This window comes from Magnolia sinica, chromosome 2 (assembly GCF_029962835.1).
Source record: "Magnolia sinica isolate HGM2019 chromosome 2, MsV1, whole genome shotgun sequence".
In the NCBI taxonomy this organism is placed as follows: domain Eukaryota; kingdom Viridiplantae; phylum Streptophyta; class Magnoliopsida; order Magnoliales; family Magnoliaceae; genus Magnolia; species Magnolia sinica.
The window spans coordinates 39,699,915-39,724,800 of NC_080574.1; the positions used below are offsets into that span (position 1 = coordinate 39,699,915).

A 24,886-nucleotide genomic window follows, 5' to 3' on the forward strand; every position below is an offset into this window, starting at 1 on the left:
AAGGATTTTATACTCCAAGCTCTTTTTAGCAAGAATAGATACCATTTCACCTGTAAGTGATTCACATGTTGCCAGATACAAATACATAATTTAAAAAAAAAAAAAAAAAACTACTTATTTATAATTGTGAATGCCACCCACAACGCACAAGACCCACTCACTTCCTTGGCGCTTTTTTACTTACTTTGGTTGGTATAATTTGGGATGTAGTACTGATTCATATATGGCAATGCATTTAACTTGCAGTTGTTACTAACCAAATGAAATTTTAGAATTTATTGTTGGTTAGAAACTGTAGAATTACTTGAGGGTCAGGGAATCATAAAGTTCTTTGAATCAAGTGACTCTAGTGGTTGGTCTGCAATCATAGATTCTAATTAAGAGCCTTAGTTACAAAAAAAATAAAAATAAAGAGGTTGGGCACCCTCTTTTACCTACACTTACATATGGTTCTACTTTATACGATTTATCAATTTTTAGGTGATTTAGTGGAGCTTTAGCACTATCACATCTAACCTTATATCGTAGGACTAACGATCATGGGTAGGAAAAAAGAAAAAAGAAAAAAGAGTGTAAATAGAAGGGAAGGATTGCAGAAATAAATAAAGAGAAAGTGGGTGTTGCTGATATTCTTGGAATATGTGGTGTTGAATGCATATTGATTTGAAATATGAGAAGAAAAATGAGAGACCATACACCCTTCTTACAAAAATGGGTAGCTTTATTGATATCTCTGATTCCAACTCTACTCTTGACTTCTAACGCCTTCTTTGATAATTGACTCTTGAGTTGAGCAAAATGTTATCACGGTTGAGAATATGTGAATACTCTGGAACCTCAGGTAGGTGCTACACATACACTCTGCACACCTCAAAATCCTCTCTGACGTGTTATTCTCCCTTACAGCCTCTCCTTGCTGTTTGTTTTTCGTCCCTGAAATGCTTGTTGTGCTGCTGTTTATATACACGAGACTAGCAATCATTGAAGGATTGTTTGTAACGTTATAAGCTGCCCTTGTAGGTTTTGTCAGGATAGAACGTCAGAGTGCGGGGCTTATAAGTGCATAGCTTCAAATTTTAGGCTGTCATTCAATGACTGCCTGTCAATTTTTATCATTTTTTTAACCCTAGTTGCTACATGAATAATTTCAATATTTAGATTGTGAATGACCATGTGTAAGTTTTTATCAAATAATTTCATGATTGTAGGGATTGTAGGGGTTGAGATCTGCAACATCTTACTCATTTTTGAATCAATCGAATTCAGTAGTTCTCCGAAAGGTGCCCAACATTCTTCAACTGGATTGGTTCGAATTTTTTCACTGTTGGTGCCTGGAAAATGTGGCCTGATCGAGATTGTATGCAGTGAAGTTTTCAGCTATTCTGGATGATTGACCGTTATCTAATTTCATCAAGCTTCACTCTTACCAATTCGGTCAATTAGCCACTTCTAGATCGGGCTAATGACTCTTTCTATCCAATCCATCTGGTTTTTTAAGGCCTTCTGAATCGATCAAACGGTTTTATTAGAGTGTTGCATGTTTCAAATCTCGGAAAAATCAAGACAATTTTTTATGAAAATTGGATTGGTCGAGCCATATCGATTTAGTCCATTAGTTGTTTTCATAACCGGTCAAAAACTTATACCGCATGACTGACATGGTTTGAAAATGGGTTTTATCAAAGCCTGGCAGAGTGAATGTCAGTTACACTTAAAAAAACAAAGTCATAGGAATTCAAATGACCCCCGACCGTAAAATGTTAATGAAATCTATAGCACGCATGCAATTTCTAGTTGCCTGAGTATCAGCCATTACACCATGTCAGACTATCAGGTTTTCCTCTGCCAAAAAGTCTTAAAAGGACAGTCCACCTTCTACCTTCTCTGGTGGAGCGAAACAATCCAACGCGGTAAAGAGACCACCTTCCTTCTCTGGTGGAACGATACAATCCAACGCGGTAGAGAGAGAGAGAAAGAGAGGGAGAGAGAGGGAGAGATACAAACGAGAATAGGAGAGAGAGAGAGAGGGAGAGAGAGAGAGAGAGACTTGTATGCAAATTACAATAGGACAGAGAGAGATGTCGTGCTCTTCGTCATCAGAAGAAGAAGATGAAGGAATCGACGATTACAGGAAGGGTGGATACCATGCTGTGAGACCTGGGGATCCGTTCGCAGGTGGTCGATACATCGTGCAGAGGAAGCTAGGGTGGGGCCAGTTCTCTACCGTTTGGCTGGCCTTCGATACCAAATTCTCTGTAATTTTCCTTCAATTCTATTTCTTCGATGCTTTTTTCTATATGTTTTGATCGATTTTCTCATCTGGGTTTTCTTTGATTTGTCTTGTTGTTGTTGCTTTCTATGAAAGATCTCATCTTTTGCTTTGATTTCTGCTTTTTTGTACTCTTTTTTTTTTTTTCCAATTTTCATTTCTTGGTTGAAATTGATCTGAATTCTTACTTTTATAGAAAAGAAACTCATTTTCTAGATTTCTGTTTCTGAAGTCAATTCGGTCTTCTGGGCTTTCTTTATATTGCTGTGATCTGCTAGAATCTCTAGATATTTCTATGAAAATATGTCAAGATTGGTTCGAATTCTTTCTTACCAATATGGAAACAAATCTCCTTATTTATTTATTTATTTATAATCTCCGGATAGATTTTTCCCCTTTTCTTTACGTTCGTCTGCTGTGGTTTGGATGAATATCTAGATTTCTGTATAACAGTGGCTAATATTGACTTGAATTCTCACATCCTTCTGCAAGGTTTCATCTTTTGTTGATTTGCCATTGCTCACATTCAGTTGTCTTGTAGGTTTCTTTCTTAAGCTGTGACTTGGCTGAATTTCCAGATTATCTCGGGAAGTGACTGTGATTGATTTGAGTTCTGATGTCATACCCGAAAATATCATCTCTCTTTTTATTGATTTTCTCTTTCTGAAATTAGTCTCTTCCTCTGGGTTTCTTCCTTTGACTGTGGTCTAGCTGAATTTCTGCCCGATCTTGACAGTTCCCATATGCCCGATTTGTTTTTCCCTTCTTTTAAACTTTTCTAAGATTTTCTGGATTCACCCTTTTCTTTATGATTTTTTTTCCCTTCCAAGATCTATTGGAATTCACCCTATTCTATTGAAAAATCTATCATTTTGTTCATTTTATCTTTATGCCATCACTTCTCTCATTCTTCTTCTTTGTCACTTAGAATGTTTGAAAATACCTATTGCCTCCATTATTTTCATATTTTTTTCTATGTTTATTCTGACCACTTGTTTCATTGCAAACCTCTTCCATCATTTTGTTTGCAGAGTTTTGTAGCTCTTAAAATCCAGAGAAGTGCAGCGGATTTCGCTGAAGCTGCCCTCCATGAGATAGAACTTCTCACAGCAATCGCCAAAGGCGACCCCTCGAATTCCAAATGCATCATTCGATTGCTTGACCACTTCAAGCATGTCGGCCCCAATGGGCATCATGTTTGCCTGGTCTTTGAATTCCTCGGTGACAGCTTACTCCATCTAATCAGGTATAATCGTTACAAAGGCATTGAATTGAATAAAGTTAAGGAGATATGCAGTTGCATCTTGTTGGCCCTTGATTATCTTCATAGAGAGCTCGGTGTAATTCACTTGGATCTGAAACCAGAAAACATTCTTCTTGTTTCGACCATCAATCCTTCAAAGGACCCTATTCGTTCCGGGGCTTCCCCTATCCTCGGGAGACCCGAGGGAAATTCCAAGGGTGGAGTTGTGGCAAATTTCGATGAGAAGAAGCTAAAGCAAAAGGCAAGGAGAGCAGTGGCGAAGATCTCAAGGGGAAGAGGATCAACAGAGGAGATTTCACAGAAGGGAAGGAGCTTAGAAGGGATTGATCTGAGGTGCAAGGTTGTAGATTTTGGGAATGCTTGTTGGGTTGGTAAGCAATTTATGGATGGTATTCAGACAAGGCAGTATAGAGCACCTGAGGTTATTCTTGGGGCCGGTTACTCCTTTTCTGTTGACATGTGGTCTTTAGCTTGCATCGCATTTGAGCTTGCTACTGGTGAAATGATGTTTGCTCCGAAGAATGGTGAGGGATTTGACGAAGATGAGGTAGGATTGACCCCCTTTTCGCTTTCTTGTGATTACTGGTGCATTAGAATTTCTTGGAAAAATAAAATCTTTGGCCTTTCTTTTCTGTAAGTTTGATGAAAGTGCTATGATTAGTAGTCAGTTGAGCAGCTGTGTGATTCCATGAAGATTAAAGATTTAGGGTGCATTAAGTACCATTTAGTAAATCGTATCAACCCTATAGCTTGTAGGATTGGCAAATGTGTTGGTCAATGCAGACATATCAACTTATTGGCCAGCTCATGGATGGGCTAACCATCAAAATTACAAAATTGTTGTTTCAAATCATTCAATCCGTAGACTTTCTTCTTGACCGTTGCTCCAAACCTTTCTTAGCCGTCCAAATTTGGCATTGATAATTGGATACTTGAGAGCTAACAGTGCAAATTTGGGTTATGGCTCATCCAAGAGGTAGTCTGCTAATTGAACGGTTCAGACCATTGCGGTGGTGCAAAAAATAAGGATTGGTAGGGTTGATACCATTTCCAAATTGGTACTCAATGCATATAACTCAATCGTTTGTGGTAAGATAATAAATGTCTCCACTGAAATGAACTTTCTTCCTTGAATGAGTAAAAGAACCATGATTCTCTCTTTAAATGCTGCCAGAAAATGCTTTGCTAAGTCTTAACTTCTATGAATTTGGAAATGGCCACAATAATGATATGGGAAAATGGTGAAATGTCTTGGACGAGTTGGATTTCTTAATGGACGGATTTTTATTTTTATTTTTGCCAGGTCAAGGACAGAATGATGCCAAAAAGGGTAATAACTAAGACATTTCAACCATAAAATGATGACGAAAAATAATTTGATTAGTAAGATATGACCTCTGATTACGAGTCATATGTCCATTAGATGATTTGATAATTACTTTTTGCAAAGCCCCATAGAAAAAAAAAAGGCCTTTTCCTTAAACTGGTTGCTTCATTATTATCACTGTTCTATATCTGGTAAGTTGACTATCTTGTGATTAATTCAAATGAAGTAATCTTCTTCTTCTTCTTCTTCTTTTGTTGTTGCTTGGTTTTTTCTGACACCATGATTTTTTATTTTTATTTTTCCTTTTTGAAAGGTATGATACCATGATGAAATTAATATGATATATTGATAATCTATCCTTAGTTGCTAAAGGAACTCTGGGTTTTCTTTACATTGAATTTTTGCAAAATGATGAAACTTCCAGACATATTGATCATCAGTATCTGAAATGGCTGCAAGGGATTTTTTATTTTATTTTCCAGAGAGCATTCTTCATGGATTGATGATGAAGTTTGTTCACATATGCTTTGAAGTGGCCCAATGATGCATATTAATTTCAATCAAATTGGCATATTGTGATCATATTGTTGTATCTCGTGGGTCGCCATTTCAGCGAATTGAATTCTTTACTTCTCAACTGAATATACACCAATGAGGTGGAAACCTCTTGAACAGCTTAAACAGTATAAACTTATCACTCCTTAGTCCTTGCTAATATCATAATGGACAACTCTTAAGCATGTTGAGTTAGAAACTTCAAGCACTGTGAAAACCAATGCTAATGATATTTTAGCAATTGGGTTATGCAGAAATAGCCAATCACACAAAACACACTTTTATTCTTAGTTTCCAGTTCCGGAACAAGCTTGGATGCTTGTGTTTTCATCTGATGTGTCTCCTTTTTATCTTTTTCAAACTTTCCCTACAACTGACATGGCTTGGTTTTAGGATCACCTGGCTCTGATGATGGAACTCCTTGGAAAGATGCCTCGAAAGGTGAAGTGTTTTTTTTTTTTTTTTAAATAATAATAATTTCCAACTGTCCTATAATTTTCTCATACCAATTTCCTCTCGTGTGCCAGATTGCAACCGGGGGATCTAGATCGAAGGACTTGTTTGACAGACACGGTGATCTGAAACGAATCAGAAGGTTAAAATTCTGGCCACTAGATAGGCTTCTAGTCGAGAAGTACAAATTCTCCGACTCTGATGCACGTGAATTCTCTGAGTTTTTGTGCCCACTTCTCGATTTTTCCCCAGAGAAGCGACCAACAGCGGCGCATTGCCTGCAACATCCATGGCTTAAGAACAGAACTCCAAGGCCAAACTGTGGAAAGGAAGAGTTGGGTGTGGAAGAGTTGGTGGTTGGGATGAGAACGGTGAAGGTTAAGGTGGCCAAGTGAAGGGTTGATTGGATGTATTGTCATCTGCCACCCTTTATGAATCCTGTCCATTTGGGTTGTGCTCATGATGTGTTTTAGGTTGTGTTTGGATGCTCAATCAAATTGAATTGCAAAATCACCCAAATGGAGCTAGCTCCATTCTGTTTGTCTAACCAGCACATAGCAATTCATATTGCTTCAACTCCAACTTCAATCACATACTATTGCAATTAGGGGTTGTTCATTATTATGCCCCACCTTCATGTTAGTCATTCCCTCTATACTAGATTGAATATTGCAATTCAATCTAACTGTACATCCAAACACACCCTAAGACTAAATTTTCAGTAAGATTCATTGTGATTGATTGACAGTTTAGCATCATCCATATTTTTATCAGGAAGTGTCTGGAGTGTAAGAGATAAATCACAGAAAGACATGCCTCCAGCCCCATTGGTGGACTTTCGACCAACCGGCATACACGAGAAACACACGTATTAAAATACAATATAGGACTGAAGATGGTGTGAGTATCAGGTTTGAGTGTGAAGGGGAGACAGTAAAGAAGCCCCCGCAACATGCTTTTGTTGATTTTAGCATCCATAAACCATGTATATTGTCATTTAGAAGGCAATGTCTGCTCCTTTCTGGATACCCTTGTGGAGACTTAAAAGGAGCTCTCAGTCATAAAGGTTATGTTAGTGCTTGTGCTTTTTCAGTCTTTTGGAGGATAATCCATGTGGGATGGTGGGAAGCTTTTGCTCTCTCTCTCTCTCTCTGCACAAGCCTTGGGGGTTTTGCAGGTGTGCATGATTAGAAAATGCTGAGACAATTCCTTCCTGGGGAGATTGCTTAGGTAATTCCTGGTGCACATGCCGATGTGGCACGTGTCCAGGATCCAGGCACTCATCTGGAAGAGTCGAAAATGAACATGCTCTGTTCCAAAATTCAAGTTCTGCTTAGTCAAGAGTGGACCACACGTATTTGTTGAAAAGAGACTGTTGGCCATCATTTTCCTCACCATCTATCGTTCTCAGGCACATGACACCCATCATAAGTGGAACAACCTGAATTTTTTGGACCAGGGCACGCCAATGGCAAGACCCACCAGAGGATTGGATTGGATTGGATCTCTCATATGCATGCACGTGTCAAGCGATCATGTCATTAATCTCCCCTCGTGCCAGTCATCCTAGCACTTCTTATATGATTGAGGTGTGTGCATTTTGGTTCTATGGCTGTGTTGTGCAAGTCATGATCAGAGAGATGCATGATTTGGGAGGGGTTTCCTTTCAGGCGACGACTCAATCAATCCACACCACCCCCTCTCTCTCTCTCTCTCTCTCTCTCTCTCTCTCTCTCTCTCTGTGGGCACATGAGAATGTTCATGTATTTCTGAAAATTACTTCAATGGCAGAACTTTAGAAGTATCTAATATTTTTGTTCATTGGATTTTTTTTATGTGGGCTGGTGGTATGGAGTTCCATCTCTAAAACCTTTGAATCTTCAGGTTGCTGCTACAGCCCAAAATACTATGAGTTTAATAATAAGCGAAAGTGACAGACTAAAATGGCATTTTCAAACATGAAATGTCATGTAGCTCTCTTTTCTATTACTAATACATGACACTCTTTTCACTTAAGCATTACCTTTGAAACACGCTCCCAACCTTTTCTTATTAAAGTTTGATTGGTTGTAATCAGGATCATGTCATTCTTATGAGGTTTGTTAATTCTGCATGTGGACACGTGTAAATATGAAACGCATGTGAGATCTGAGCCTTTCACATTGTTGGAAATACTACTTGGATCCTTGGACTAAAAAATAGGCACTCTCTTCAAGTGGGCCGCAACGTACACAGTAAATTGAGGCTGCAAATTTCTTTTCTAGTATTTCACTTGTTTTAATGTGATCTCCACCTTATTTATGAAACCAGACCATCCCACACGTAATGGAAGCTACGTGTACTTTGAATGTAGTCGGTTTTAGTGATTTCTTTCAGATTGTCCATTAGTTTTTCAAAATGTGCAGCCTACCTAATGAGTTGACAACCTCCATCCCACATGGCTGGTTGATGTGAGCTAGCCTAGCCATTTTTGTGTTTTGGCTCCCGATTCGGTCCTGTGGTGCTTTGGATTCTTGAATGATCCTTCAGGTTCCAGCCGTCTGCTTGCAAGGCCAACCCACCCATCAATCAGATAGGACTGCTGGATTAATCAGAAATTTTCATCATGGCCCATTGACAGTGACAAAAGAAATGAACTTTCCTCAAATAGTAAGTTGCTCAGCTTCTTGTACTAAATTCCTTTATAGGAGTCAAGTTTTAATGGTTTTAGACAATTGCAACGGATGTTCAATGATGGGCCACCATGGCAGGATTTTCACCTTCAAGGTTGCAGTATAATAAGCTGTTATAATTGTGGGATTAAATATTTGAAATATTATCATTGGCTAGGATTTTTAATAGAGTAAAGGTGGGGCCCAATGCCATTACAAGGCTAGAGAGAGAGAATCGAAGAAGAAGAAAGCAGCCACCTCTGCAGTCCATGTGCAGAGAACGTGTGTGAATGTTAGGTTTGCTAGTTCCCCGCATGTGGAGCCCTGACCAAACACAGAGGCCAACAATATGTAATACATGCAATATCAGAACTTTCCATCAGACAGGCTACGTTGCTTAGCTCTTCTGGCCTAAAAATCAGGCCACTTCACACCTGGGTGTCGTGGGCTACAGCATGCAAAACAAATAGACAGAAAAAAGTTGTTTCAACCATCAGTTTACTTTGTGCATTGTGGCCCTGCGTGAGTGCAACAGACTGATTTTTGAAGCAGAAGATCCAAGCACTATTTCCAACCAGATGGAAAGCTCACATCTTTCATACATGTTCCATGTTAGCACTTGTGCCTGAGTGTGGAATTAGCAAGGCTCATATACAACTAATAGAAGTACAAGTTTGAGCCAAACACATCTATGGAGTCATCACATTTGTGGTTCTCTCACCATTGAATATTTCATGGGTAGCAACAGATTGATTGGAACACAAAAGAAAAAGGAAAAAAGGGGTCTGTCCATCAAAATATCCAACCGGTAGAAATTAGTTAGAAAAACCGTTTTTGGTAGGACTGTTAAGAGTTGGATCTCTTAAATTGAATGGCACTGGAACCACAAATGAAGTTATTACATAGTTGTGTTTTACACTGTAACAGACCATACATTCACCCATCTAAAACAGCTTTACGAGGACATGGATAGGAAGATCATACAAGTGGGCCCCTATTTCAGTGATCCAGACCGACAATGTGATGGATGACACTTTCGACAGAACATATTCCAAAATCTTCCAAATTGAACGATCCTACTTGTCTAGTCTTCCACTTTTGTACTTTTTAAATTTTCAAAAAGCTCCTATGAGGATGGGAACCCGCATCAGCCACTTGGTTAGTCGAAAAATAAAAATATTAATTTTTTCATAGCAACTGTTGCCAAATTTTACCTATTCAATGCAAGTCTCTTTTCTACTCTGGTTGTCCATGTACATAGTTCTCACAGAAGTATCAACCACATGTTTCTGCCCAGATTATTTTATAACTGCTTTAAAAAGTCAGAAGCTCTTGGTAAGATAGTAAGTAAATGAATGCATTAAACAATTATATAAAATCATGAACTTGCACTCGCATGATTTAATTATAGAAAACACATTGTAATGGTGCAAACAAATGCATTTTGTCTTTGAGCATGTTTCGTGGGCATAAAGGCTCTATATCAGCTTTATATGGGAAGGAGAAATTACTTGGAACCATCTCCACCCTTTGGATAAGACAACCTAAATATGGCAATTATCGGTTGTCCTTTACCTACTTGAGTTTTTTTCTTCATTTTTCACCTAAATAAAATTATCTATGAAATTTCCATTAGTCTAACCATTAGGATCACATACTGCGGCATATGGCCCCACCAACGGCTCTTAGTTTATGGGCATGTGCATCATTTCAGCTGTAGATATAGTTTGTAGTATTACATTGAATTTCAGTGTATGGTATGCACCAGTAACAATTTCATGAAAAGCAACTGAAATCAGTCAAACAAAGAGCATGAGAGAAATAAACACTTTGAGATATGGAGAGAATATGTACAACCATACTAAAAGGTCTTAATGTCAGAAAATGGTTAGTCCTGATTTCTTTTTACACAAAAGTGACAATTTATTGATAGAGAACACACCTTACTATGCACATTGAAGGAAATGGACATTTCGTGCAAAGAACTAAAACATGCCAAGAGCAATGATTATAGCCATTCATATCCAGAAGGAAGCTGCCCTACTTCAGTGCATGAAATCATACCACTTGCAGTTGCTTGAGGATTAAAGCCAATGTTGTAAGTGTAATCAGCCTTGTATTCTTTATCATACAGGAAGCTTACAAGAAGAAGACTAGGACCTCTGGCTTACAGCTCATGTTATCTGCCAATGAGTTTTCTATGTCATAGGTTGAAGCTGCCATGCCAATTGAATGGAAAATATGTAAGCCCTGGAAACCAGAAGTATATAACTTTGAAAGCATTAGAGATGAAGAATGCATATGAACGTATAAGATTGAAGAAATGGGTTATCTTGTGGCCTCTCGTGTTTAGAATAATTCAGAACTCTCCACACTGATGCAGTTGACTATGAACTGTCCACTGTAAACAAATAAGATGATCCGGTGCACGGTGAGCACACTAAATATTTGGTGCTCATGCTAACATGGGAAGCCACGAAGCCCACCAACTGCTTTAGACTAGAACTTGCTCAGGTGGACCTGATAACTTCCCCTGGCAACACATGAGGCCCTGCACCTCACCAGCATCTGATCACTATCAGTTGGTGGTAGTGAGTGCATGCACCAATTATTCAGGCAGTGTGTTATACATAGATCACAGTTGTAAATATCTTGTGTACTAAAGTCTTAAAATATTCGTGTCATGTAACTGTAGGATGCAAAACCAAGTTCACAATTCATGGCCTAAATCCATTACCCTAGGCTTAGGAAGCATGAAAATCCATTTTAAGTTTACAAGGATTAGTTTCCTCTAACAGTAACACTACATCCAACCATGATTTCTTTCATACATTCCTGAGAAGCAAATATTACCTCTAAAACGCATAAGAGCATGATGGCGAATATACCTCCAAAAAAAAAAGAAGAAACAAACAAGAAAAAGCAAGAAAGAAAGAAGAGGTACTCTTCTGCCATCATACCCATACCCTTATGCCAGCTATTTGGGGTCAGATTTGCAAATCCTGTTTTTGAATCACATCAGAAACAAGCATTTGAAAGATTGCTAGGCCAAAGAAACCTTTTCAAAGATAAAAGGTGCGACACATACTCTTTTGAGAAGTAGAAAGTCCCTATTCAGATCTGAACACTTTCAAGGTATTGGAGCAATCCCAACCCTCAAAAGAAGACTCCTTATCCACTTGAGTTCAATAATGTGGCGAACTCACCACATATCCGGCTTTAGCACTATATCATGCCACAGCATTCCATTTTTTATTTTTCCAAGCAACTAGGTTCTTGAAAACGCAATAGCCTCACGACGAGTATGAAAATGAACAAAACGCCAAGAGCTACTACATTCATTCATCTTATTAAACCACAAACATGGCAAGGGAATTTATCACCATTGAAAACACAAACACAGAATTTATTAAGTGGCATGAGGCAATGTGAGCTCAGTATTCTATTAAATCAATTGACATAATTTTATATTCAGTAGAAGTTCACTTTGGTCCGTTTTGAGGGATTGATGAAGCTGAAAATGGTGGTTTTAAGGTTCATTTCATTGCCATTGAATGGAGGAAATGGTGTGATGAAGGGCTGTCCAAATCTGAGTCATGTTACTATTGATTCATAGCAAGACATGCTCACTGTTTGATAATATTTTCCACTAGGACCTATAGAAAAGTGCAAGTGAACTGAATCAAAACTATAAATGAGGATCCTACATGCGAGCAATTAATGCAGATGAGAATATGGATTCTCCATGAGCAAGAAATCTGGGGACAGATGATGTTGGAGCAAACTGAACGCTTGTGTTACACAATAAGACAGAATATGTTGATAATCACGAAAAGAGAATTGGTGACTGCAACAAAGATGATGGCCACCCTGATAGGTGGCAATGGGCTGGCTTAGGGGTGGGCCGAGGTTGGCCCTGGACCAGCACTAGAGCCCTGAACCAAGCCCGTACCTAGCCCTAGCCCTTGTCCTAGAGGGCTAGGCCGGGCTAGGGCTAGACCAGGGCCAGGGCTAGGGCTAGACTAGGCCGGTCCAGGGCCAACTGTATTATGCTACATGTATAATTGATGACCATCATGCTCCAAATCCATGGCACACCTATGTCAAATAAGATCATTCATAACCAAGCATATGCCCAACCAATTATCCACCACATGCATGGACTTAAATAAGTGCATAAATAAATTGTTTGTTGTCTGAAGTAGCACAATTTGGACAGTTTATAAGTGCTTGTGTATCATCCATCACACGACTAAAGTATCAAAGTTCTTCATATTGCTTTATACACTAGCATACTATATATGAACTCTACTATGCGTTACTAGTACCTATGTACTATGTGGTATACACTAGGGAAACAGGCCAGGCTGAGCTATTCACCATTGGCCCTGGCACAGCCTGGCCCAAACGATGGGCCTAGATTTCAAGCCCTATCCTAGCCCTTTGGCTAAGCTTAGGGCCTGTTTGGATACACCCTCATAAGGTAGCTTTTTTTTTAAAACCAGCAAATGAGCTACTTTTTAATAAAGATTAGTTCGGTAACCACTTTTGTAAAAAGTAGCTTATTAGCTTAAACTTATAGCCATAAGTATAAATTTTTGCTTCTTAATTTTTTACTTCTTTACTTTCTCTCCTCTCTTCTTTCTCTTTCTCATCTCTACATGTGATGGATAGTCCATATCAAAGGTGGCCCTGCATGATGGATAGTCCACATCGAAGGTAGGGCCCACATGATGGACGACCCACATGATGGACAACCCACATCAAGGTGGGCCCACATAATGGACAATCCACATCAAGGGTTGGTCCCTGATGATGAATGGTCCACATCCAAAGCGGGCCCCTATAATGGACGACCCACTTCGAAGGTGGGGCCCACAAGATGGACAGTCCACATCAAAGGTGGGCTCTACATGATGGATAGTGGACATTAGAGGTGTGCCTCACATGATGGATGGTCCACATCAAGTGGGCCCCACGTAATGGATGACCCCTAATGATGAATGGCCCACATACAAGGCAGGCTCTGCATGATGGATGACCCACTTCAAAGGTGGGGCCCACACGATGGATTGTCCACATCAAAGATGGGCTCCATGTGATGGGCAATGGACATTGAAGGTGGGCCCCACGTGATGGACAATTAACAATGATGGTGGGCCCCACGTGATGGATGAGCCACATCAAGGCGGGCCCCACATAATGGACGGTCCACATCAAAGGTCGACCCCTTACGATGAATGACCTACATCCAAGGCAAGCCACACTTTAAAGTTAAGACCCTGCATGATGGACGGTCATATCAAAGGTGGGCTCCGCATGATGGATGATCCACATCCAATGTCCATGATGGACAACCCACATCCAAGGTGGCCCCGTATGATGGATAGCCCACATTGAAGGTGGGCCTTACAAGGTGGATGGTCCATATTGAAGGTAAGCCCCATACAATGGATGGTTCACATTGAAGATAGGGCCAAGGTAGGCCCAACATTATGAACAATTCACATCAAAGGTTGGTCTCACATGATTGGTGGTGGAACCCAAATGAATAAGTAAAAATTGGAAGGGATTTTAATGGAACATTCCATATTTAAAAAGTTTTGGAAGAGAAGTGAGAAAGAGGAGCAAGAGAGATAATGGAATGTATTTAAAATTACTTATATGATATTAGAAACCAAACAAATTTTTCTACTTTTTGGCTAATAAGTATGTTGTTTACCAAACATACTTATTTGTTGGATAGTAGAAACCAAGATAAGCTACTTGAGCCATAAGTAGCTTAAGCAAAACGACTTATTGATGTGGAGTGGGTCGTGTACAATTTCATGGCCAAGATGGACCAGAAAAGGCCCAATCGGAAGCGGAAGTGATCTGGACCGTCAGAACCTTAAAACGAGCATGTCTCGCACACCAGAATGAGTTATCCAACGTGTCATATACGATTTTGGGGTAGGACAAGCTACACTAGGTTGTGCATGCCGAATTTGTCAGATTCCATCAGATCGACTGTCGAATTTTCATTTTATTTTCATTTTTACTATTTATAGAAAGTTTTAGTTTGATTATAACTCTTCATCCGTTGGGCTTTAGGAGTTGCGTCGAACATGAAAAGTGCTTAGAAATTAGAATAATTAGGAGAATAGCATGGTTGAGCCAAATAGAACACTTACTATTTTTAGCCGAAAACCATGAGGTCTAGTGGAAATCATGACCGTCTATAAATAGTAAGTTTACTATTTATAGTAAGTCATGATTTCTAGGAGTTTTAGTTATAGTATAATTCCGGAACTTCTTCCTAGGGTTTATGTTACTATTTAATAGGTTGTAAGCTCATTTCTCATCATCAATCAATTTATTATGAATTTCTAGAAATTATTCTATTTTCTTATTTTCCTCGTGGATTCGAGGTATCTCTGTGTGGAGTCCAGAGAAGCTCCGTGGATTTGGAGTACTTATTGCCCTGAGGAAGACGGTGCTCAACCTCAACACGCCTATCCTTGCATCACTTATGATCCAAACAAGCCCTTAGTAGCCCTAGCCCTAGCCCTTCAAGGCTAGGTCATCTAGGCTGGGCTGAATTGCCACCCCTACCTAATAGTGGTTGTGCATGTGCTGATAATGATGGAATGGGATCCACCAATTCGAGTGACCGTTAATGTCAGTGATTTTAAGGGGAGGCCAGATGCCAGTCACATCCAATATGATTGAGGTCACAAATGAAGGGAAATACGAAAATACATTCTCATGTCATGATATTGGCAAGAAAAGCACATTGGCAAGCCCTTCTTTGAATTACTTGTATCTATTTTTGGTGTGGGATCCATCATTATTGAGTTCTTTGAGAATGGTGTTTGTCACTTGAGCCAATTCATACTGGACCAACCATCTTACAATTGTTTATTAATTGAAGAACAAGGGCCCTGAGGATTACTCCAATCTAAACACCTCTTTATTCGTATCCTTTGTGTGTGTGTGTGTGTGTGTGTGTGGAAATGTTGACCAAATTTTATTAAGAACTAAACATAAGTGTACAAAATAACCAAAACTGAGTGACTCTCTTGTCACTTTGTAAATATCAGCTAAACTAAAAGCATCATGACAAAGATACAGACAGTTATCACATAAACAAACAGAACAGCCTAGAGAATTGGGCATTCCATTGCCTAGAGGTTGCATGGCAATAGAACCCATAAAAATCAGCACTCCCTATTATCCACCATCGCACACCTCCAATATCTAAAGAAGTCCTTCAGAACATACCTGACCTCAGACCTGCCCACTCAACTAGAGTGCACTTCACAAGCCTTTAGATGTCCTACAGAGTTGCTGACATGTTTTTGAAAATCCTCTTATTCCTTGCTTTCCACATGGAAAAGAAAGAAAAGTATCTTACAGCACCGCTTGCATCACCATCTCCATACCAAAAATGATAAGTAATAACCCCGGACACTCTCACTGCCTGGCAACAAAGAAAGAGATTATTAATTCTCTTCTTCCCCCCAGCACATATACCATGCATTGGGAAGTGCAAAACTTTTTCCCTCACCCTATCAGCTGTAGAAAACTTCATTTGCAGTTGCAATACAAGGTTTCAACCCGTGGAGGAGCACCGTTTCCCCCACACATTTATGCATGGAAATCTCACATGCAGATCTCTGATATGATTTTTTTTAAAAAGGTTTTGGGGAGATACACTCATTTACAACCCGCCTCCAGAACTTACAGTCCCCTTCCCCGAAATTGACCACCACCTTACCCAAAACATCAAGAAGAATTGTGAAGCATTCTCTCTTTTCATCTTTAAGAAATACAATGAAAAGCAACATTCACAAGAATCCTTTTGCTCAAACTATGGCATAAAGGGATGAATATGTAACAGCCAACGAGGTTTCTCCCACACAAACATCCTCTCAAAAAAAGACCTCATCTCCCCCGCTTACTATGAATCTCACCTCTTCAAAACCTTCCCTACTCTTCTAGAAATATCACTCTTTCCTCCTTCCTCCTCAATGACAAAATAGCTAATTGCTTTCAAACCTCTGAAACTCCATTCCTCGACAACACTCTAGGAAACCTCTTTATTCATGTCCCAATATTCATCTAAATGATATCATCATCATCATCATCATATAAGCCTTATCCCAATTCATTGGGCCCAGCTACATTTAATCCCATTCCACCATTCCACTCTATCAAGAGATACCTTCAGTTAGACCATAGGTCATTAGGTCTTTTCCTCGTTCTTACTACCTCCATCCACATCCTGTTGGGCCTTCCCCTTGCCATTTTAGAGCCTTCAACTTGTACTAACTCACTCCAAATTGGCGCAGTTCTTGGTCTCTGTTGTACACGACCAAACCATCTAAGTCTACTTTCCCTAATCTTATTACCTACCGGCACCACTCATAGGTTCCCTTGAATGCACTCATTTCTAATTGTATCCTCAGTCATCCTGCCATTCATCCATCTCAACATCATCATTTCAACTACACTCATCCTATGAACACGTTTCCTAACTTCCCAACATTTTGTCCCATAAAGCATGGCTAGTCTGACGACACAAAACTCTCACAAGCGCAATATAATGGACTATTACATAGGTTGATTACCACCAAGCACTATCTAATAGTCTATTACATAGGTTGATTACAATCAACAAGTTGATTACAATTAATGAGTGATTCATTTGAATGATACGCACATGATCAAAGAAGTACTAACTAGTCACTACAACATCTATCCAGATGCCAATATGCGGAGTGAAGTTGCAATGAACCTACATTATTTTCAATGCTTTATGAACAATTAGACAGGTGCAAGTTGTATGGATGTAAACATCGGTATTGTATCTTCTAATATAGCTGTATCCATATTGGCATGGTAGTATATGCAACACAGGTTGTATTAGCCCATCTTTACAAAAAAAAAAAAACCGTACCAGTTTGATACGGCCTGTATTGGCTGATACAGCCCGTACCAACACCGATATATCGTACGCATAACGGTTAGACCGACACAGGCATAAAAAGACAGAAACGGCTACCATTTTCACTTTTTTCCTTCTCCTTTTGAATTTCTTTAGCTCAGGTATTGTTCTGTGCTCATTTTGGACCAAAACTACAACAATTTTGAAGATCAGAACAAATTTTTTGGGCTCCAATTGGAATGATCGGATGTCGGTTCCCTGATTTGGGGAAACTATAAAAAAAAAGGTTTAAAAAAAACCTAATCTTTCTTATTTATTCTTGTTGTAAGCATATCGAATCAGGGCCTTAACCCCAAATCAATCAAATCATGCTTGAATTTTGTTCAATTTGGTTTTTTTTTTTTTTTTTTTTGTAATTTTTAACTTTTTTAAAACTAATTGTTGTAATGATGCATGATAGGTGTTCTGGATACTATAGATCTACAGATTTCACAGAAGCACTGCTTTAAAAAAATTACAACATTTTTTATATTTTCAGACCATTTTTTGGGCATTTTCTGAAATTTTTATTTTTACCAAATTAAGTTTAGGGAAATGAATCGAATGGTCAATCTATGTTTTTTTTTAAACATAGAGCTACCATTTTTGCTGCATTTTAATTTATTTTTGTACCTCGGACCTTTTTTTTTTTGCCTTTTTTAGGCATTTTTCAAATTTTTTTTTTTTTTCCAAAATTTCTTTGAGGGAATGATAGATTTATGTTGTTTAAACATAGATCTAAGTTTTTTGAATATAGATTAAAATCTTATATGCTGCAATTTTATTTTTAACATAATTTTCCCATTTTTTAGCAATTCAAAAATCAGATTGGGAAAATTATTGTTGTTTGAAAATAGATCTACGTTGTTTGGACATAGATCTACCATTTATGAGCTGTAATTTTGTTTTCATGTATTTTCGTTCATTTTCCTAATTTTTTGTATTTTTTTTTTCAAAAATCAATTTGGGAAAATGGACATATGAATAAAAAGGTAGATGAATACATTCATGTTCACACCTTTTTTGTTTCTATCACTTTTATAATTTTTTTGTTGTTTTCTTATTTTTATTGAAGTTGGATGTTATCATTGCATTAATTTTATTGTTTTTTTTTTTTTTTAATTGAATGTCAGTTGTTTTGTGAGTTTATGTGTTTAGTTTAATGTTATTATCTTGAATCATTTTATAATCCGAAACTTGATAGATAATCGTATTAATAATATATCATATCAATTTATGACATACATCAATAATTTATACCCAAAAGACTCAACATCATAGCTTACGATAGGTCAACACGACATACAACAACTCTTACCAAAGAATGGTATGATACACCACTGAATACACATTAAATAATAATAATAATAATAATAAAGAAAGAAAGAAGAAAGGATAAAAAAAAAAGAAAAAAAAAAAAAAAGAGGATAGATTCTTAGATATCTCATTTTTTTCTTATTTCTCTAATATTTTTATATATATAAAAAAATTCTATACGGACCGACACGGGTTGATACGGGGCCGATACTGATGCACGATGCCGTATTGTATTGGTTTTTAGCTGGCCGATTTGCCTGCTGATACCGATATGAAAATCCATGGTAAATTGATTTTCACCACAATTTCTAACAGATTTAAACACACAAGCGGCTTTTGGCTTTCACATCATAAAAAAGCAACATCTTTTTGGCTTAATTACACAAATGAATCACAAATCTGGCTCTACTGTTGCAAAGCTGACATTCTCTTTAGATTAGAAAATTTTATTGACCAATAAAAAAAGAAGGATAACTTAAATTAAATTCTAATTGGCTAGTGGTAAGGTAGCTGTAACTGTTACGAAATGGGAGCAGCTGTCAATACATGTAATAACAACAAGAAACAAAAACAACCATTTCATGATGAAGGCCACATCAATTATTTTAGACCCACTTGGTATATTTACTGTTCCAAACAAAAAGCTGGATGACATGTTGCTGCCAGCTGATAGGTAATTAGGCAATAGTTAAATAGTACAGCCACAGCTCAATGCCATTACTATTAGAAGAGGAGACAGAAATTTGCATCTGAGGCATCTCTAAATATCTAATTATAAAGTGTCAATGGCAAATGGTATTTGTATGAATGAAACTATAAGTATGAAGCATGCAGCAAACTGACGACGGTGTAAGTTTTGTATTCCAGTCAGACTAAATCATCATAAATTCAAGTAATAATAATAACTATAATGACATGTTCAATAATAGAGAGAAATTTCAAATTTTCAATATCAAGTACAGATGACATTAACTCACTGATCAACTTTCACCATAGCCGATACTGTAGTCACAGTGGGATTTGAACATGGAGGGCACAAGATTTTACTTGCAGAGAAACGTTGGGGCACCTTGAACTCCTTGCAAGCCGATATTGGTATAGCATCAACTGCCACCTCAGCTTCATTGGAAAGTTTAGAAGCATATGAAGGCATAGTTCTCAAGCTGTAATTAACTTCTGGGTCTTCAGTTGATGGAAAACCTATGAATTCTTGTTTATCTTTAAGTTTCTCATGATCTCTGATATTGCATAGACTTAGAGGCAACTTTTTTTTCTTATTCCTTTCTCTCTTTCCACCAGAGGCAACTCTGGCCTCAAATGCATGACCACAAGTTTTTATGGAGTTGTTAGTTTCTCCCTCCTCATCCCAAATTTTATCCTCATCAACACAGTTAGTTTTAGCACATAGCAAGGCCTTATCTTCTAAGTTATCCAAGTTCTCCACCTCCAAGGTTGACCCCACACAGTCCACATCACCCACTTCACCATCCCTATCACAAATAGAAGGTGGGTTTCCTTCACATACTGCATCTTCATTGTAAAGACTAGGTTTGCCTATTAGAAGTAGTTCCTTACGCTTCTTACGACTGTGAAGTTTCCGGTTAGGATTTGAAGAGTTTCTCGAAATTCTAGGGGAGCTATTCATATCTTGATGCAATCTACAGGCCAGTTCTTCATCACTTCCATCATTCTCAATCAGCAGTTGGCCAGGATACAAGAGCCTAATTGGAACTTGTTTTTTCAGTTTGTTTTTCCGCATAACATTTTCCTTGTGAGTCTTCCTTTTTGTAAGCAAAGTGACAAGCTCTAATGCACTCTTGGCAGCAGCTACAGCCTTCACTGCCACTGCTGCTTTTTCCATGGCAGTGACTCTAGCCGAAGCCGCAGCTTCAGCTGCAGTCAAAGCTACTAATCTTGAGGCCTCAACAATCTGCTCTGGAGAAATATGTGAGCTCTTAAAATCAGCACCCGAAAGCTCGCAAAGATGAGCACTGAAATCACTTGAAAACGAAGAAAGAGATAGAGATAATGATGACATTGATGAAGAAGTAGCAGCAGCATTTTCACAACTCTGCTTCTTCAATCCAGCAAGGAGTCGCTTCCGAGGAGGCAAACGGGCATCGACGTCCATGAGATCGAAAGAATAACTATTAACTTCCATCTTTCCTCGCCACCTAGCTTTTCCACTAAAACCGTTAAAAGATGTGAAATTGGCCAAAATTCAAGCCTCGAACATGTTGGGTCAAAACTATAACTTCATCAAAATTCACATACAAAATTTCCACAATTTCTCCACCAACTAAAAATTCGTGAAACTTTGACTGAACAATTCCCTAAATTCTTCAAAATTCACAAATCTTTAAGCAGAAGTTCAAATTTTCAGCCAGAAACTTCCATGCATTGTCGCTGAAACAGAACAAACAGAATTACTTCAAACCAAAAATTGAATAAACACACATTATAAACCCTAATTCACCAAAAAATTCACAACCCTCGAATCACAATTTCAAATTTCCATCCCAATTTATCCACATAATCCAATCACAACAAATATCAGAACCAAAGGAACCTCAATAAAAAAGACCATAAATCCTCCGTCCAATTCAAATAACCTAAATGTCTTCGATCCAAAACCCTAAATTCGAAATCCAATAAACCTCGAGCACGAAACACGTCAGAGACACAAGAATCAAAATAACCAAGGCTGGAATCTCATTTCATCAGCAAAAAGGAATCACATCGACGAAGAACCTCGAAAATCAACAGCAACCGAGAAATCCAAGCTCTATTTGAGTGGAATTCTCATATCTAATGGGATCGATAAACGCATATTCGAACTAGGAACGGAAGATCAACAGGATTCAGATGGAATTGCAGAAACAAGAGAGAAAGAGAGTACCTGATTTTCTGCCATGGAGAGAGAGAGAGAGAGAGAGAGAGAGAGAGAGAGAGAGAGATTAGGGATTTTTCTTTTCTTTTAATTTCATCGGATTCGACAATGGAAAGAATTTTCGAATTTCGAGGGGAAGACAGAGAAGAGAATTATCCGTGACGAGGGAGAATTCCTACTGTTTTAAAGAAGAAGAGGAATTCCATTCTCTATATATGTCACAAAATACAAACCCACTCGCACGTGCGAAATGGACCCAGATGCAAGATCTGGGACGTTCATCAACCAGGCCATTGATAGCTGTGTCCTGAACCTTAAAATCAGTTCGGTGTTACTCAACAGATGGGTAGTACATGTGCAGAGTATGAGACGTTTGTTATCCATTTTTTAACCGTCCATTTTTGTTTTTTAAAAGTTTGATTGATAAGCAGATCAATCAAAATATTGAGATTGTGGATTGCACGTCTAGGCCCGTATGATTAACGGTTTGGATCTACACAAGCTTGATACTTGGGCCGTTATTATTTGGCGCGTGTAGTGGGCGGGAGGACGTCACCTGGACGAAAGAGAAACGGCGAAAATGGAGACATGTTCAAAATACAACGCTGTATGTGAACTTTTCCATACAACGCTTTAGTTTCTAGAAATATATTATTTTATATAAAATCTAAACCGTTAAAATAATGTATAATCATAAATTTCATCTAAATATAATCTTAGAATCTAAATATATCCAAAAACAATTCAAGAACTTGATCAGTCCACATTTGATGGTCTAAATAAGTGTTTGGTTTTGGATGATAGAATGATTCAATGGATACTATTTCCTCTCAAGATGATCTTTATAATAATTTACACAATATCAACAGATTGGATTTTATACTAGAATGATAAGTTTTTGTGAATAAACCGTTGTATGTGAAACTGGAAGATCATGCGCAACGTTGTACGTAAACATGTCTCATTAAAACTGCGACAGTACGCGTGTCTTGTAGCGATAGGAGCCGTTACGTCAGGAGAAAAACTTTGATACTCTGGCAGAGTGTGATGGATGGTACACAGGCATTGAGAAATCACATGCATGCAATGCGTTTAACTCAACTTAAACCGTCTAAATAATGGGACCCACTTTATTTCTCTTGTAAAACGACAAAATGATACTAAGATGACTCTGTTGGCAATCGGTTTGCATCTGTCACGTGTATTGTGTGGGCCAATACTAATATAGCGGTTAGATTCAAAACAATAAACTTTGACCTCAAGCACCCAATAAATAGATATGTTACGTATTAAATGTATATCACAGAAAATATGAAATTTTATAACATAAGGCAACAGTTGAAATTCCACTTTAAGGTGAGTTGTGTTTTGACTTTCATCACAGAGGACCTTTTATGATAGGAGTGCGACCCAATCCAATAAAAGGAAATACTTACTATAGATGTGGTTAGGAATAACTATAAGAATATATATATATCATGAAAGAACTACGTGTCATGTTGAATAAAAAAAAACAAATCTAACATATAATTATAGAGTCAGATTACAACTAAAAATTATACCTAAGAATTATTACTAGTCATAAGATAAGTTGAAATAAAGTAAATTAATATATTTGGTTTGGTTGGTGTGATACACCTTACTCTATTGGATTCCTCTGTTATTTATAGAGTTTCGTTACAATTTATTTTTTTTAGATGTTTATTTCATTACTCCAATGGTTATACCAGTTGAAGAGACTCTCTCTAGATCATCCTCTTATACGTTTCCCTTTTGTAATTATTACTCTTATGTCGGCCATGTTCTGTGTCTCGGTTGTCTCTCGTATCTTGGACTACTCAACTGCATTTTTCTCTACACTTGTTAAATTTCGGATAACTCGGACGGGTTACTTCATTGACCATCCAATGACATGTAACATTAGATTTATGTCCGCTATGATTTCACACAAAAAAAAAAACTCCAAATATCTTAAAGATTTTTTCATCCCTCTCCTATCTCTTGTGAAATGCTACATGTCTCATTCTTATTGGCTTTTTCAGAATGGTCAGACATAGGATACCCACGTTGCTTTGCCTTTAAGGAGGTGATAGAGACATTGTTTGGTTGCCCAATGCAATTAATTCAATTGACCATTGGTCTATGCGTCATCTACCCATTGATTCTACCTGACCGAAGCTGAACCAAAAGATATTCTTTGCATCTTTCTTATAGGTTGTCCATATGACACGTCACCTAGAATCATATCATATGAGGAGTCATGATTGCCATTTCATTAATGTGCACATATTACGGCCGATATATAAACACAACTCTAAGTCGGTGTTTATTGCTTCTTCTCCCTCATGTCGAAACTCTCTCTCTCTCTCTCTCTCTCTCTCTCTCTCTCTCTCTCTCCAGTCAATTTTTCTCTCAATTATCATGCCTACATCTTTCTCCTCTTCCATTTCACTCTTCCACCTAGAATCGTTCATTAAATATTTGGACGTTCTTTCTCCAGGATTGGTCTATGACCTTCTTTTCAATACTCTTATCAAATTGAATAAGGCTTTCTTGATACTTAGTCTAACCTTTTATCATGCAGTTACTCACGAACAGCTTCGTGAAATTAAATCATGTTTCCCAAAGTGCGTTGATGAATTTTTGGCTATTCAATCCAATCATTTCCTGGATCCTTCCAATGCTTTTAAATTTTCGAGATCATGGCCGAATTGATGAATGGTTGGGCAGAATGATATACTCATGTTGAAGCACAACATGGCAATACATGTAAGCAGGCTGGAATTTATGAATGTATCAAATTTTCCTTGCATGAATATCCAATCAATACTTTCTTCATTACGGCAATTTTAACTTTTTGGAGTCGATTGACTAATATATTCCATTTTGGATGTGGTCCTATAAGTCCAACAATCATGGATGTACGTGCCTTCACCCATCTTTTGCCCTTTAGTGAGCTTATTTATCTGGGCTTTGCTCTGAAGAATCAACATTCCTTCGCCTTTCCAAACAAGACTGGTAAGGTATATTTCACTTTCATGGCTCTTCAACGCAAATATCAAGACGAAGTTAATGAACAAGAACACACAACTTTTCTTTTGACATGGATTTATCGATTTTTTCTATATGTGAGTACTCTTCAAATTACCGAGGAATATATTCATCTGGCTTAGGCACTTACTTAAGGACATT

At 38.0% G+C, this 24,886-nt stretch overlaps 2 protein-coding genes across 6 annotated transcripts; one reads left to right on the forward strand and one right to left on the reverse strand.

Annotated features, from left to right (window-relative positions):
* Window positions 1-1,813: 1,813 nt before the first annotated feature.
* Window positions 1,814-6,963, forward strand: LOC131237001 (uncharacterized). Of its 4 annotated transcripts, XM_058234605.1 has the most exons (6): window positions 1,829-1,958; window positions 2,016-2,255; window positions 3,301-4,080; window positions 5,809-5,856; window positions 5,943-6,010; window positions 6,121-6,963. In XM_058234605.1, exons 2-6 carry the CDS (start codon window positions 2,052-2,054, stop codon window positions 6,164-6,166), a joined length of 1,146 nt encoding a protein of 381 aa, XP_058090588.1. In that variant the 5' UTR covers window positions 1,829-1,958; window positions 2,016-2,051; the 3' UTR covers window positions 6,167-6,963. The 4 variants fall into 4 exon arrangements, with proteins under 4 accessions (XP_058090587.1, XP_058090588.1, XP_058090585.1 ...); XM_058234604.1 differs by having other exon boundaries at window positions 1,814-1,971; window positions 2,029-2,255; window positions 5,943-6,963; XM_058234602.1 differs by having other exon boundaries at window positions 1,837-1,958; window positions 5,943-6,963.
* A 3,369-nt stretch (window positions 6,964-10,332) lies between these two features.
* Window positions 10,333-21,879, reverse strand: LOC131237002 (uncharacterized). Of its 2 annotated transcripts, none has more exons than XM_058234607.1 (3): window positions 21,704-21,879; window positions 19,782-21,210; window positions 10,333-10,702 (listed from the first exon to the last, which is right to left on the reverse strand). In XM_058234607.1, the coding sequence occupies exons 2-3, from the start codon at window positions 20,963-20,965 to the stop codon at window positions 10,699-10,701; spliced, it is 1,188 nt and encodes a 395-aa protein (XP_058090590.1). In that variant the 5' UTR covers window positions 20,966-21,210; window positions 21,704-21,879; the 3' UTR covers window positions 10,333-10,698. The 2 variants fall into 2 exon arrangements, with proteins under 2 accessions (XP_058090590.1, XP_058090589.1); XM_058234606.1 differs by having other exon boundaries at window positions 10,333-10,735; window positions 21,704-21,878.
* Window positions 21,880-24,886: the final 3,007 nt, after the last annotated feature.

Excerpts from the sequence above, each read along its gene's own strand:
- LOC131237002 (XM_058234606.1), bottom strand. The coding sequence starts at position 20,965 with ATGGAAGTTAATAGTTATTCTTTCGATCTCATGGACGTCGATGCCCGT.
- LOC131237001 (XM_058234604.1), top strand. The coding sequence starts at position 2,052 with ATGCAAATTACAATAGGACAGAGAGAGATGTCGTGCTCTTCGTCATCA. Across the intron at positions 2,256-3,300 it reads CCTTCGATACCAAATTCTCT|AGTTTTGTAGCTCTTAAAAT; the intron begins GTAATTTTCCTT and ends TTTTGTTTGCAG. Across the intron at positions 4,081-5,808 it reads AGGGATTTGACGAAGATGAG|GATCACCTGGCTCTGATGAT; the intron begins GTAGGATTGACC and ends GCTTGGTTTTAG.